The sequence below is a fragment of the Oryzias latipes genome, chromosome 22 (assembly GCF_002234675.1).
Source record: "Oryzias latipes chromosome 22, ASM223467v1".
In the NCBI taxonomy this organism is placed as follows: Eukaryota; Metazoa; Chordata; class Actinopteri; order Beloniformes; family Adrianichthyidae; genus Oryzias; species Oryzias latipes.
Window position 1 is genome coordinate 2,414,412 of NC_019880.2, and position 15,250 is coordinate 2,429,661.

General features: G+C 44.3%; 2 protein-coding genes and 1 long non-coding RNA gene across 5 annotated transcripts; 1 reads left to right on the forward strand and 2 right to left on the reverse strand.

The window, feature by feature from the left end:
* Window positions 1-480: 480 nt before the first annotated feature.
* Window positions 481-7,895, reverse strand: fbxo34 (F-box protein 34). 3 transcript variants are annotated; one of them, XR_002872615.1, is made up of 4 exons: window positions 6,944-7,895; window positions 5,807-5,960; window positions 1,084-3,026; window positions 481-1,004 (listed from the first exon to the last, which is right to left on the reverse strand). XR_002872615.1 is itself a non-coding variant. In XM_023951553.1 (4 exons), exon 4 carries the CDS (start codon window positions 3,017-3,019, stop codon window positions 1,217-1,219), a length of 1,803 nt encoding a protein of 600 aa, XP_023807321.1. In that variant the 5' UTR covers window positions 3,020-3,026; window positions 5,807-5,960; window positions 6,250-6,389; window positions 6,944-7,895; the 3' UTR covers window positions 481-1,216. The 3 variants fall into 3 exon arrangements, 2 of the variants coding, with proteins under 2 accessions (XP_023807321.1, XP_023807320.1); XM_023951553.1 differs by adding an exon at window positions 6,250-6,389 and having other exon boundaries at window positions 481-3,026; XM_023951552.1 differs by having other exon boundaries at window positions 481-3,026.
* A 970-nt stretch (window positions 7,896-8,865) lies between these two features.
* Window positions 8,866-12,795, reverse strand: LOC101159056 (galectin-5). The gene is made up of 7 exons (XM_020713438.2): window positions 12,682-12,795; window positions 12,155-12,176; window positions 10,689-10,767; window positions 9,909-10,144; window positions 9,727-9,815; window positions 9,434-9,602; window positions 8,866-9,322 (listed from the first exon to the last, which is right to left on the reverse strand). The coding sequence occupies exons 2-7, from the start codon at window positions 12,158-12,160 to the stop codon at window positions 9,164-9,166; spliced, it is 738 nt and encodes a 245-aa protein (XP_020569097.1). The 5' UTR covers window positions 12,161-12,176; window positions 12,682-12,795; the 3' UTR covers window positions 8,866-9,163.
* A 770-nt stretch (window positions 12,796-13,565) lies between these two features.
* LOC111946825 lies at window positions 13,566-14,196 on the forward strand. The gene is made up of 2 exons (XR_002872616.1): window positions 13,566-13,726; window positions 13,855-14,196. It is a non-coding gene; the product is annotated as an uncharacterized LOC111946825 (long non-coding RNA).
* Window positions 14,197-15,250: the final 1,054 nt, after the last annotated feature.

Below are 15,250 nucleotides of genomic sequence, written 5' to 3' on the forward strand. Positions count from 1 at the left end.
ACTGATGCCTGAGCTTCCTGCTCCTGAGAGAAAAGCTTTGCCTCTGATGTGGTTTTCAGCCGAAAAGCGATGAGTTTTCATTACACCTCATTTCTAATCTTCTTACTGTCGACATTACAGGCTAACTAAGGGTTTGTTGGATTAGAACCCAAAGCAGAATCTGTTTCCTGCCTTCCCCATGCAAACCCAGGATTTGCTTAAAACAGACAAACATGGCAACGTTTACCTTCAGTGAGGCAGGGGCGTGGCCTATGAAAAACACGCGTTTTATCAATAATCTCAAGAACCAGCAGTGACACTGTGACAGAGCTTTGACTGTTAAAGACTAAAGATAAAGCACCAAACTAATTAATACAGAAGTGCTGATTTGGTTTGTAAGTATTCTTATCCATCCCTCTAACTGCTGTACAAACAGTACTAGTACATCATGACTACAAATAATCATGTCTGCTTTGTCAAAAGTTCAAGAAAGAGACAAGAACCGATGAGAAGCACTTTATTAAAGCAAAATCATAATTTCCAGAGAAACATCCGGACTCCGTCACACATTCATCCTTTATGATCTGAGGTTCTCATTAAATAATCTTTACAGTTTCTTTTATTGCATCGTCTCGAAAACTCAAGGCCACGTTTCTGTGATTAACAGTCAGCTGATCAAAGCTACACACAACACGTAAAGGGAAAAAAAAAAAAAAAGGTCACGTGACTTTAAAAAAAAACAAAAAATGATCAACAATCCATGGAGCAACAAGCGGCTCAGAAGCGCGAGCCCTCGGCCCGTTCTCCTGTCAGGAACCTTCACCTCAGAACTTCTGATTCAGAGGACGCGAGCTCCACCAGCTGAGGATCAGCGGCCCACCCGGAGGAGAGACCTGGCAGGGTCCCACCCCCACAGGGAAGAGCGTCAGCTGATCGGCGGTCGGTAAACGTCGGCTGGAGGAGCGCTCCGGCGTCTTCGTGAAGAGGAAGTGACCTTCAGACGTTCGCACGCGCCGGTTTCACGTCTGAACATTCATGGAGATTCTCAGTGAATCATAAAAGAAAAATCTACATTTTCACAGCAAAAAAAAAAAAAAAAATCACCTCAAACTGGTGTTTCAGTGTGGTGTCCAGCAGAGGAACAGCTGATCTCCCGTTGCATCATGGGAGCAGACGTGTTCCAGCGACAGGGCGAACGAGCCGGAAAAAGCTTATAGGGACAGGAGCTCAGTCTCACTCAGTTGTCATGGTTACAGCTTCTCCTGTAAATCGGCACGTTGATGCTGTGAAACGCCGGCACCCAGCGGTTGTCATGGAGACCCACGTTGCAGCCGGGCGAGTCTCTGCAGGCGCTGTGGCAGCACATCCAGTACCCGGGGCCGTACGGCAGCGCCTGGCAGAAGGGCTTGTGGTGCCAGCGGCACAGCGACACATCGCCGGGGTCGTACCGCCTCTTACATTGTTTGCAGGGGTCGTCCCGGTAGCGGGGGTCCGACACCCACAGCGAGTCGGCGGGGCGGATGCCGTAGTTCTCAATGGCGAACTTGAAGTAGCTGCAGGAGCATTTGAGCGCCGCCAAGCTGTGCGTCGGCAGCAGGAGGAAGATCTTGACCAGCAGGTGGTGAGGCAGCAGCAGCAGGTACGGCTGCGGCGCCAGCAGCCGCTGCAGCCTCTGCCGCACCTCCAGGAAGTCCTGCGACGCCGACGCGCTGCGGCTGAGAGGCACTGCAGTGGGGCGGGGGGTCGCGCTGGTGACCTGCCCCTGATCCCAAGGTAGGTAAAAGCTGGATTTGTATAGGGAGGGGCGGGGCTCTGACAATGTGGGTGGAGCTTTTTCGTCAGAAGGTAAAGACAAGAAGAGCAAACCAGGCAGAGGCTCTGACTGGTCAGCGTGAGGGGGTGGGGTCACAGTCTTTGTGACACTGCCATCTACCTCACCTGAGATGGGCGTGGTCAAATTAGTGGATGGGGGTGTGGCTACAGCTGGAGGGGGGCATGCGGTAGATTTGGGTTTCTGGAGCTGCAGCGTTGAAGGAGAGGCGGGTGGTATGGACCCTTCCGACAGTGATGGAGGCTGGTGGGGGGCGTCGCTCTGGTCGGCAGCGGCGAGGAGGACGCGCCCCACAGTTCTCCGCAGGCTGCTGCTCCTCAACACGCCGCCCCCCACTTTCCTTACACACTCTGACTCCAGCTTGGCCACCAACTCCGACACCCTGACGCTCTCTGGCTCCTCCTCCCTGACCTCGGGAGGCGTCAGCTTCGACAACGTGATGGTCGTGGAGCTCCGCTGGAGAACGAGCTGAGGCTTGCAGTCTGGCTGTTGCTCGCACGTCCGCCGCTCCAGGAACGCCACCATCTCCACGACCGACAGCTTCTGCTGGTCCTCGTCCTCCTCAGAGGTCAGCGGCTCCCCATCACGCCGCACGCCTCCTGACTGCCGCGTCCAGCTGGACCGCTGTAAGGCGTCCGTGCTGCTTTGCCGCTGTACTTCCAGGTCAACAACCCCCCGGTTCTGCTGGACGCTCGGGTCTTTTCCAGAACGATGACGCCGTTTGGCAGAACTGTGCCCCTCCCACCTGCCCTTTGTCTTTATCCCTCGTGACAGCGTTGTGACGGCGCCGCTGTTTGTGCTGCTTGCGGCGGCGTGCTCCTTGCTCCCCACGTCTGAGTGCCGCTCCTCTGCAGCAAAAATGGCAATCTTTTCACGGACGTGCCCTGGTCTGATGACGGTCCACATGTTCTGAGCAGCATCAGAGTCCGTCGGGCCCTGATGGAACCCGCCTTGATCCTCGTCGGCGCCCGGCGGCGATGAAAGGATCCAAAGGGGGGCGCTCGACATCGACTTCACACCATTGGAACAGAACCTCCTTGCAGAGATGAAGCCAACAGGGAGGTGTTTGGCGCCGCCGTGGCTCCTACCAAAGGTCTGCAGCAGCTCCCCCTGCTGGCTCACAAGCAGACTGCGGTGGCGAGTTGTCTGCACGGCGCCGGCGGCGTCCCAGCGCAGCTCCGAACGCACCAGCTGAGTCTTCAGATGCATGACTAACCTGAGACAGAGGACGGAGAAGTCAGTGAGATGTTCACTGCAGCTGGGGAAACAGAGCATCTGAGGATGTCAGGCAGCTTTTGTCCTACTGCCATTGAATGCAGCACATAATATAACTGTATTTCATGGTGCGTTTTCTGCTGTAAACCTGTGTGTCAAGAAGAATAATCAACCGAAGAGGAAATTTATATTTCTGCACATTTATAAAAGATTATTTTTAGAAAATCTAATGAAAAAAACAACACATTTATTAAATTGTAAAAGTAGCCAATCAGAGAAAGAGGTTCTTAACTGACCCGGCCCACATTGAGTGTGTCGTGGTTCCATTTAAAGAGTCTCCCAAAGGGGAAGGAGGTTGACCTACTTTTTGATTTTTGACAGCTCCATAACTTGCCTAACATGTAAATTAAGCCAAAGAAAAAGCAAGTTATGTTTATTTTTAACTTTTTGTTTTCTTGTGTTCTAATCAAAAAGATCTTTAAAAAATTTTATGGGTCATCATAAAATTAAAATGAACGCCATTTTAGGACAAAATTATAATAATTCCATCTACATCTTTAAATATTCAGATTCCAGGGCAGAGCCGGTTTGCAGCTTTCCAGAAATAAACATGGCTCCCATCTGCGTTTAGATCGTGGCGCCGACTGACCACGGTGGTTTCTATTTATTCTTTTTTTTAAACAAGATGTAACACAAATGTACATAAATGTACACATACCTCAAACAAAATAAGTCTTACAAACAAAGAGAAGAAGAGTTAAAAAAAACAAGTGAGGCAGAAAAAAAAAAAAAAGGCAAGGAGAAAAATCAGACATGACAGCCACCATTCCAGAAATGTAATCAGGTCATACAATGGCCAGTGAGTTTTTATATACAGTCTGTCCCATTTTTCCTTAAAATTTCCTTCTCTTAATCTTAAAACAAAAGTCCTCTTTTCCATAATGCAGATCTCCTCCATTATTTCAGTCCAGTCTGTGAGGGTTGGTGGTTCTGGCTTAAGCCATCTTCTGGTTATTGCTTTCCTTGCTGCAATTAGGAATATTTTCACCAAATACTGATCTTGAGGAGTGACCGTTTCAGAAATGTTACCCAGATGTATCACTGCCTGAGTGAAGGGGATTGTGTAGCGCAGAGCGTTTGTTAAAACATGATGGATGAAAGGCCAAAATGCTCCAGAGGATATGAGAATGATTTGCATTTACTGTGTCAAACTGTCTCCAACACGTCTGTGGATCTGCTGATTGTTTGCTTAAGTGTAATAAAAAAGCGCATGAGATTTTCCAATTAAATTCCCTCCATTCCACTTTTCTTTAACATATAAAGTTGTGTTTTTCTGACATAAAATGAGGCTGTTGTACAGTTTAGAAATGATTTTGCTGGTTCGCTCCAATTATTGCCTCTAAGACTGGATTTTGTTCGCTCTCCTCTTCTGGTTTAATTGCTTTGTTAAAATATTCCCTCATCTGGAGGCATGAAAAAAAAAAACATGATTGGTAAATCCATATTCCACCTTTAAGTCCCTCATCTTGTTCTTTTTTGTGATTGTGGCAAAGGCTGTAAACTCTTGTTGCTCCACTGCTTAAATGTGAAATCGTCTTTTGCTGGTTTGAAATCTTTTTCAAGATCAATCCATTGAACTATTTTCTTTTCCCTTTTCAGCTTTAATTGCCGTGCTACCTTTTGCCAAGGTTCCATTGTAAATGTTGTTAATGGATTTAGTAATGTGGTGATGTTGTTTGGTAAGTCCTCCTCTCCTAAAAGGGTCGGAATCGGGTATCCTGACACACACGTCTCAATCTCTTTCCACCTAGAGTAGTATTCAGAAACACACCAACAACAAACATGGCGCAATCTGTGCTGCAAAAAATATCATTTCAAATTGGGGAGAGACATTCCCCCTTCATCTTTAGGTGATTGTAAGGTTGCATATCTAATCCTGGGTTTTCTCCCTTCCCATATAAATCTGGATATCGTCCGGTCCCATTCTATGAACTGCTTGGGTGGCATTTCTATTGGAAGTGACTGGAATAGGAAGAGTAGCTCTGGTAAGATGTTCATTCTCACCACATTTATCCCATTTGTTAAATCAAAAGGGTACGTTGACCACCTCTTAATATCCAGATTGATGTTTAAGTTAATTGTATTATAGTTTTCTTCGTATAGGAGTGACAGACTTTTAGGTAAAAAGACTCCAAGGTACTTAATTCTTTATTGACCCACTTAATATTGTAGCTAGATGCATTTTCTTTTAATGGGGAGTGATTGAATATATGTAATTGGTATCCAGCAAGGGAGTTGTATTCTTTCAGGAGTGTCATTAGTTTAGGCATGGAAGTGTTTAGGTCTTCTGAAAACAGCAACATGTCGTCTGCAAATAATCACATTTTTTGTTCCCTGCAGTCAATTTGGATTCCTATTAGTTCCTCGCTCTGCCAAACGGTCTGGGCCAGTCGCTCAATGTAGAGAGCAAAAAGAGTCGGACTGATGCTGCAACCCTGCCTCGTTCCTCTTTTTTAACTCGAATTATATTTATTCTTGCTGTAGGCTTGTCATAGATGGCTTTTATACATTTAATTAAATTCTCTGTGAATCCAAATTTCTCCAAGGTTTGGTAAAAGAAATCCCAATTCACCCAATCAAAAGCCTTCTCGACATCTAGGCTGATTAGAGCTGCTTTTCTATTTAAGACTATGTTAGATCAAACCGACGCCACTTCATTGTTCGGCTGGCCGAGCAGGCCCCCACAGGGTTCTGAGAGTCGGTTGCAGCAAATAAACGTACCTGCGCGGTGCGTTTTGATTGGCTGGCGCACGGGTTGAGGGAGTTGTCCTGAAAGGAGTGACGGCCCCTCTGATCCTCCAGCTTCAGTTGTCCCACATGATGGCTTCGTCACAAACGCCAGAACGTCCTTGAGGCGCAGAGACGTGACACCCCTCTGCAGACAAACATTCACGAGGGATGAGCTGGGTCCAGATCTGGAGGTTCTGGAAACAGTACCCCAAACAAACAAACAAACAAAAAAAACCCAACAGGATCTGGAAAATCCCAGAGGATCCGCCTGAAGCTCAGTTTCAGTTTGGGTCAAAACCATCCCGTCAGAGCTGCAGGAAGCCGCCACAACAAATTCCGGGCCCAAACTAACAGCTCCGTGGTGCGTTCAAGGCCAGAACGCGTGCATGTGTTTATGGCATTTCTGTTGGTGTCTTTTATTCTGATGAACCCACACAAAAGCAAAGCAGCTGGCCGCAGGTCACAGAAGCAAACACGTGATCTGTCATGGGATCCCTTTTCCAGGTGACGCGCCGACAGGTGACCTCATTGCAGGTGTGTCTTTTACATCCCATCCTACAGCCGCCGCCACCGTCTGCGGGAATGGACCAGAACCGGTTCTGTGTCAGCCAGGTCACGTGACATCAACAGACCTCACGTTTACACCTGAAGCTTTAGTGAGTGCACACACAGAACACTGCGCATGCCCAAAACACCTGTGCAGCCCAACCGAAACCAGAACACCTAGGAAGTTTTACAGGTGCAGCAGAGCGCCGCCCAGAGGCGGAAGTAGAACCGAGACCTGCGGGGCCTCGGAACCAACTCCACCCTATTCACAGTGGGCACACAACCGACCCAGTCCCGACACTCAGTAGCTGTTTGTGGCCATCCGAACCAGTGGACGAACCACTCTAGACAGCTTCAGCCCGCCGCGCGCGCGGCCAAAAAACAGGTAAACAAACGGTGGCGGTTAGCCACAGATCCGACGAGCTGTCCTCGTGCCGACAGAGCGGCTCAACCCAGACACTGAAGCTCCGCAGACCCAGAACATCGAAGAACTTTCCCCTCGGACGCAACAGAACCGAGCCAACTGTCCCCAGACACACAGCCGCAGTTCGAGAGCCAGGCAGAGAGGCCGAAGAGACCGACCTGAACGAGGGAGTCCGCCGCCAGCATGAAGCTCAGCTGCCCACAACCGAACTCCGCCTTCACGGTCCGACCTCCGCGATTCTGGAGTCGGAACCAGAGAGCTGAGCTGCCCTTCCTGAATGTCCTTCAGCTGTAGTTTGGGAACTGTACCGTCTCTGGGACAATTCCTCCGAACTTCAGCCACTAAGCTGCGTTCGCGGTGCCTCGGAACTTCCTGCTTCAGTTGGCCTTTAACGTTAAACACAAACATTTTTCCTCGCTAGATCGCAATATTATAATTAAATATTAATATTTCAACCTTGTTCGGATGAATAAAACTAATTGAAAGCAGCATAATTAGTAAGGAGTACAGAAAGTACTCTTATTTTACAAAAGAAGCTGGTTGTGTTCTTGGCTTGGTAAAGTAGTACATAAAACATTTTAATAGAAACACAGTTTTACAACGGTCAAACACAAAATAAAGTGAATATAAAATCAAGGTCATTACGTTTTTTCCGCGTTTTAATGAAAAATTACGACTTTGTTTCTGCGGGTTTCACCAGAATAGCGGAAATTCCGAGTTTTAAAGCATCGCAAGAATATACGTCAGCAGTGGGAATGCGTCATGACGTAGTCCAAAGTCTGGTGAGACGTTTGCGAGGTAAACCCGCGTGAAACACCAAAACACGAGTTCCTCAGTTAAGATCACACGTTGGTGGTCAAATAACATTACATAAAAAATGTCATATAATAACCGATAAAAAAACGCAGTTTATTAACAATTTTATGAAGTAATAATTTCACATTGTATTTTTGGCGTTTATAACATGATCTTGTGGGATTTTCGGATGATAGAGAACATATAGAAAGAAAACTAAGCTCAATTTGCTATTTTGAGTATTTCTCTCTTCAAATTGTTGTGAATCAGGAGCGGATGAAAAGTCCAAGATGGAATCTGGCTCAAAACTGAACGACTGAACAGCTGCAATGTTGCTCGCCATTTTTGTTGCACTACTCATGTTTGTTTGGGGGTATGAGGGGCTGTAAGCTTGCGGCATTGCATGTAAACTGAGAACTCTCAGTTATGGGTGACGGGAAGGGGGATTGGGCTACTAAAGTCCTGCTGCTCTGCAGAAACTGTCCTAGAAAATAACACAGGTTATTTTTGGGATTTTGGAAGAAAAAAAAAACCCCAGCATAATCATAATTTAAAAGATCAATGGGAATGCTTTGACAATAGATCAGAAGATGATTGGAATAGATCTTTAAACTTGAAAGGGTGGCTTACTCGCATACTAAAATGAAGAAATTATGCTTAAGCACTTATATATAGACTGCTGAAAACATGCAACCACAACGGGGTACAATCCCAGTGCTTTCATGTTCAAGTCCCAAATACTTGTGGAGAATTGTGGTGGGAACCAAATCAAAATAGGAGACCTGGATGAATCACTGTGGCGACCCCAAAAGGCATCGCTGTTAACATTTACAGAGAAAGATATTGTTTGGGGATGATCAATAAAAACATTCCCATCTTCTAAAAAGGACCCCTCCGTCCTGTGGGGGCTCTTCTCTTCTCTGCAATGCAGTATGCGACAGATCGGCAAATGGTGAAACCTTATCTCTACGACCTCTTACTTTAACACTTGAACAACCTGAGCTGTAAAAAGTTTGGCTTAGACAGTTACAATACTGGTGTGACAGAGTCTGAGGAACTCCAGCTGTGAGAAGCTAAAGCTAACCGTAAAGTTTCACACTAAAACAGCTTTCCCTGACATGCAGGAAATGTAGATAGTCCAAAACTAAAAGTGCGATGCAACAGTTCATGTGTATCTTCTGTTGAGAGATTTTGTTTACGGCGAAACGGTCTGACACTGTCAGCAGCACTGGGGGTCACAGATCAGTGTTTGGAACTCTGCAGCTACACAAACAAACAGGAGGAACACAATCATCTAATCAATTTATTGATCATCTTCATTACTCCTTTGAGCACAGTTGTGTTGATTGGTAAAAAAAAACCCAAACAAGAATAAAAGAATCTGCTGTGGATCATCTGATGATCAGTTTTAGCATGATCTTTGGTAGAGCTGGAATGGATTATGTCAGTTTCAGGAGAATCTCTAAATTTTTGGATCTTTGAATAGTGAGTATGTCTCTAGTTGATCTTTCGTTTTCCTAAGTCGATTTCTTACAAGAAGGCGTCTCTTTCTAGTTTCACATGGTCATAAAATCTGTAATTGATCAGGGGATGTTCTCCATGTTGACACTGGACAGAGTGAGGTCAAAAAAGATGCTGAGGGTATCGACGGAACTCAGGTTGGTGATCCGGTGTTTGAACTCAAGCAGGTGAGACTTGTTAACGGCCACCTTAAACTCTTTGTTGGTGCACAGGATCTTCATCTGCAAGATCAAGACCAGAAATCAGTCCAATACTCAAACACTGGTGGTATACCATCATCAGCTCATTTCTGGAATCTCCTTTGGACTAAAGGGTAGGAGTGTTTGTCTGACCTCAAACGGCTGACCCTGGATGAAGGGGAAGTGCTCCAGATCTCTCTCCTCTTTGCCCCACTTCTTGGCTATGAGGCTGTTCCTCACAATCACCTTCTTGCTACGCTCATTAAAGCGAGCGTTGAAATGGAAGGCCAAGTCGCTCTTTGCAGCCAGTTCCACTGTGAACCTGATTGGCAACACAATTCAGGATCCACATGAATCCCTATTTCCCTGCTAAATTCTCAGCAAACTATCAAAATATTAGTTACCAAAACTTTAATTTCGAAGGATCTCAAAGTTTTTACACTGACCGTTCTGCGTTGGGTTTGACGGTTCCAACGATGGTGATCAGCATCTTGTCGTAAACTCCATTTGGTAGTTTTTGATTAAACGGAACAGACTGTCGATGAAAGAAAAACAAGACGGTTGTTTACAGCATCGCCCTCTTTGTCCACCATTTCTTTATGTTTCTCTCTCAGTCTGGTATTCCCACCAAACTTTGTTGTGGAGAAGTTGGGACAGTCGGTCCAGGGCCAGGTCCTGGCCCAACAGAAGGATTTTGCCATCCTCCGGGTCCACCAGGCCACATGCCACCCCCGCCAGATTGTCCTCCTGGCCAGGTGGGGTTAGGACCTGGTTGTCCCGGCCAGGTGGGATTAGGACCTGGTTGTCCCGGCCAGGTGGGGTTAGGACCTGGTTGTCCCGGCCAGGTGGGAGCTTGTTGTCCTCCTAGTCAGATGGAATTTGTAGATGTTAACTTGACATTATTTTTTATTAATACTTCTTAGCAGCATCTAGGCCTTTTTCTTTGTGGATTTTGGTGTTCTCTGTGTTTTTTGGGGTTTGCATAAATTGATTGAACTCGCATCTATCAATTTTCAGAATTTGCTGAGTGCCCTTTGGGGAACACAGGGTTGCTGGAGCCTGACCTAGATGCTGAAAGGTGAAGGAGGGGTACACCAGTTTACAAGTCCACCACAGAGACACACAATGATAAACAATCACGCACACTCACATTCACACCTAAAGAACAAATTAGTGTGACCAATCAACCCATGAAGGGTTTTTTGTGGGAGGAAGCCCATACAAGCACAGGAGAACATGCAAACTCCACACAGAGGAGACCCAGTTGTGATTGGATCCAAGGCCTACTTGATGTGACAGTGCTAACCACTGTACCACCATGCAGCCCTAATTTAGGCCCCCAAAATCTTTAAAACACCAAAAAGCTTAAAGAAAATAAAGTTCAGAATAGGGTGGTCTGATGTTGTACCTGGCCATGCTGGATTGGTGAACCCAGGAGCTCCTGAGTTGGTTTGGTTATTAGCTTGCCCATCTAGAGCATCAGAGAGCTGGACAGATGAAGACAAGTGAAGAAAGTTAACAACAACACTGGCTTCCAGACCTAAGAGCAATATTTTAGGTTTTTGGAAATCTGAACTTTACAATTCTGAAGTTGAATTAAAAATGGGTCTTTGAACCAAAACCGAATGCTTATTATTCTGATCCAGACCCGTTTTAAGAATCCATTCCAGAGTTATTTATTGAACCTTGTTTCTGCTGATTTCTGCATAATTTTATTCAAATCCCAAAAAGAACATTAAGATCAATGTCCACAATGATAAAAGCAAATAAGAAAAGAAAATATTAGAATTTTGTAAAGCTACTTATTTATGCAGATTTTTGTTCTTCAACAAAGGGTAACTTAAGCCTTAGGTCCCATGCAACCATATGGTGGGTTGTTCCGTACGGGTGCCGCAGGTTTTTGGGTTGTTCGGTCCGTGAAGGGTCTTGCAGGAGCGACTGCATCTTGAGGCTCGTACGACCACCTTAAGGGATGTCATAAAAATGGAGCGTACCATCGTCTTCCCTGTGTGTGGTAAGTCTATGGGGAAGTATTTGTACGGATACTGGAAGTTACACGCACTTATGACATACAGGTGATGCTGTCATACAGTGTCCTGCTTACTCCCATGTGTTGTTTAACACATAAGTTCACCAAACCCTTCTTGATATTTTGTACAGGCTTGCCCATGTTTTACCCGCAGACACCCCGTATCCCCCCCCATAAGGACAGATGCGACTAATGACAGACGGTCACCGGCTTCAGACCTCTACATGCTAACACAGTAACAACCTGCTTCAGAAGGTAAATACTAACATCCATTTGTACGACTCTCATTGGCCCTTCAGAGCAGCGTTTTAAATGTGGTGTGAGCGGGCATGAGTCAGGATTTTAATCCAGAGATCAGTTTGTAGGTTTCTTCAGGGCGGGGTCCCTCAGTGCAGGTGTTACAGTGTTTGCATTTAGGTGTGTATGTTTGAACTTTGAGGGTGTGTTTTGGTACCTCAGGAATGTCCTGAGTTAGTGTTGGTTAACAGTAACTTACTCACACAGATTTTCCATTTACAGAGCCCAAACCTTTCACCTAACAACAACTCCCCCTGACCGAAACCAAAATCCAGTTGACTTGTGCATGAATGACAAAGTAATATTTGTCATTCATAGACTAAAAAAACAAAACATGGCACATTTACAATGGAGACTTGTTGTTAGGCGTGTCGATGTAAAGCTTAGGGCGATAAGTGGGTGACCTGGCCGAAATGTGTGCCATTTTTGTTTTTTGCTTTATTTTAGGATTCAGTCTTTGAGATTTTCAAAAACTATTACAATAAAAATATAGATTTGGGGCCAAAATGACAAAGAAATACCATCAAAGAAATGAAGATGAAACTTACATCCATGTTGCTCCTTTGCAACCTGAAAAAGTAAAGATGTTCAGAGCGTCAGAAGGCATGAACCCATCCAGCAGCTCCGATTTGTTTATCTGCAGCATGTTATCTGAGTGACATGACTAATCTGTTCTTCATGATGAGAGCGTCTTGGTTTCAGCTGCGCCGTCACATTAACAAGCAAAGCCAGTTTCTGGAGCTACATAGAAACTCACTGACATATATCTCTATGAACAAGCATTGTAAACATCTTGCTATTTATTTTTATAAAAATGAAAAAAAAAAAGTTTGCTGCTGCGAGGATTTGGCTTTCTAATGAGCAGCCGCTGCACACAAGTAAACACAACCCTGCAGAAGCAGCATGTCTGCATGTAAATCACTATTTGAATTTTTTTTTTTTTTTTTGCTTTAAACTTCTGGGATGTGAAGTTAAGTTCACATTCCACAGTTGAATGTTTCAGATCTGTGGAGGTTTAATCTCAGCAGGAGAAACTGCTGTATTTTTGCAGATAAGAAAGATGAGGAACACGTACCTGAGTTTCTTGGAGTGCTGAAAACAGATGTAGCTGAGTGAAACTGGTTTTAAGCACTGAACCCCGCCCTGAAAGCCCAACCTGTCCCCGCCTGCAGAGATGGACTCAGTTTGTATTCACTTTAATTTTTTTACATCTGTTCCACAGTTATTTTTATGAAATAATTTAGAATTGAGGATTTTTGCTTACAGCTGTAAACGGATGTATCCACTTTTTAAACCAATTAGCCAAGTGTAACATCTGTGCTCCAGAGGTGAGAGGTCACTCTACACTACAGCCTTTGACACACCGAACAAACCACAGAAAGATTTTTGGTAAATTTGTTGACTAAAGCACTTCTTATGCGTGAATGGATCAGAGGAAGAGCTTCTGCACCAGTTTGACCCGGAAATAAACTTAAATTTGGACAAGAAATAAGAAAAATGTTTAAAAATGTCACAGTTTTTACTCAGGACAATGTAGAATCCAAACCAGTTTGACACATCAGACGTTTCCTCAAATTCTCCTACCTGCAGAACAATACTTGTGCTTTTATAAACTTCTGGTTCCAGCTTGATTTTTACTATTCACATAAATGCAATAAATAAATAACTGGAATGTGTTTTGGCTCTGCTTCAGGGTGTGTCATCATCACATTACTGTGGAGTCACGCCGCTCTTCGTGGAAGTGCTCTGCAGAATATTGCTGGATCACAACAATGTAACTCCGACTGGGTGGGGTCAGGCTGCAAAAACAAAAAAACGCTTCTGTCTGGGAGAAAGTTCAGCTCAGAGGAACATGGGAAAGAATGGAGTTTAACTTTGGCCAAAGAACACTTTCCTCTTGTCGTCGCATCACAGAACCTTCTGAATTTCTCATTTGCTATTTGTGCAGATGGTTTCAGCTCCATCTCTCTGCACACATTCAGCTCGCAGTTCCTTCAGGTGGAGCTCATGAAACACCACTATTTTGTGACTTTTTCACTACTCTAATTGTTACAGAAGCTCCTTCCATGAAAAGCGGACAGAAGAGTCCAGTAGAGGTGGTCCTCAAAGCAACGCTGAAGGTAAAGACACAACATACTGACAGAACTGTCTTCTGTCAAGTCGCCTCTTGAGGGAGCCAGCGTACCTTCAGTCATTCAAACCCCCAATTTGAAACAAAAAAAACAATGAAAGCTTGTTTTTTCTTTAGGAATGTTTTGCTCCAAACGGACACAGGGGTGCGGCGGATCATCTGAGACATAGAATAATACACCTGACTGATTTTTAGATGAAGAACAGCAGGTTTGTGGAGGAAGGCTCGTTTGCAGAGCTGAGCTCTCACCCTGGACTCTAAATTCATGCTCAGAAACTGTAGCTTCTGCTGTTTTTACCTCCTGAAGGGTTTTTAGAATAAAAACACGTTTGTTAAGGAAGGATCCTGGTGTGTCACACTTTAACGGCTCCATCAAAGCTCCCCGAGTTCCATCAATAAAACATATTGATTTTTTCTCCTCTGGAGCCAAAACTCACACAGACATGGCAAAAAAAAAAATCTGATATATAGAAAACCCAGCTTGTTTTCTCAGGATGTGAAGACCCTGCAGGAGTCTTCCTCTGTTTGATTTCCTGAAAATAACCTGCCGTTCAGTTCGTATTCCTGCGTTCCTGCAGCGAATTGAGCTGCAGGAGAACATCTACCTGTCAGGTGCTCTTCAGCAGCCCAGAGGTTAAAGGCAGACATTGAAAATGTTTTCCTTCTTTCATAAAGTTGAAGCTTTTGGAGTGCAGGAAGGACACAACCAGCAGAACCAGAACTTTCATCAGAACTACCAGTAAAATACCTTTTAATGAAGGAACTTTCCTTTCACTGAGTATTTTATGGTTAATTCTCATTCAATTCGTACCTCTTCATCTTTATAAGTTTCTCACTTGTTGAGGTCAATATTCAAAAAGATTCAGGGTAGCGAAACTGTGGAATGACTTTTTCCAAGAAACAAATTCCTGTATTTCTTTAAAAGTGTTGCAAAAGATGCTTTAAAAAGCAATAACTGTTAGAATGTCTTGTGTCGATGAAATTTGTCTGACTCATTGGGATGTTTATTATTTTTAACCTTCTTACTTTCATGCTTTTTATACTTAATACACACATTATCACACTTTTATTGTTCACATAGGATTTTATTGCTACTGTTTTTATAGTCAAACTATTTAAATACATGTGACGTTTCACTGCTTTTATTTTTCCACCTATGTATATTCTATATTTTTGAGTTACAGGTAGAGGTCTTAAATAAGTTTTTTGGGTTTTTTGCCTCTCCCTGTCCTCGATTTAATTTTTACTTTAAGGATATTCTTGCTCTATTTTAAATGTGCAAAAACCCTAAACTAAACTAAACTAAACTTAACTAAACTAACCTAAAGTAAACTAGGCTTCAACCAAATGCTGAATTAGTATGCAGCAGAAAATGATAAAAGACAGATCAAGAACATGCTGTTTGTTGAATTAACTATAAAATAGCAAAATAATAATTTTAACAAATCAGAACTCAGACCCATTTTTTCCTAAGAAGGGAAATTATGTGATCTAAACCACTGACCAAGTGGAC

Excerpts from the sequence above, each read along its gene's own strand:
- fbxo34 (XM_023951552.1), bottom strand. The coding sequence starts at position 3,019 with ATGCATCTGAAGACTCAGCTGGTGCGTTCGGAGCTGCGCTGGGACGCC.
- LOC101159056 (XM_020713438.2), bottom strand. Across the intron at positions 10,145-10,688 it reads CACCAATCCAGCATGGCCAG|GAGGACAACAAGCTCCCACC; the intron begins GTACAACATCAG and ends CCATCTGACTAG. Across the intron at positions 9,816-9,908 it reads CTTCTCCACAACAAAGTTTG|TCTGTTCCGTTTAATCAAAA; the intron begins GTGGGAATACCA and ends TTTCATCGACAG.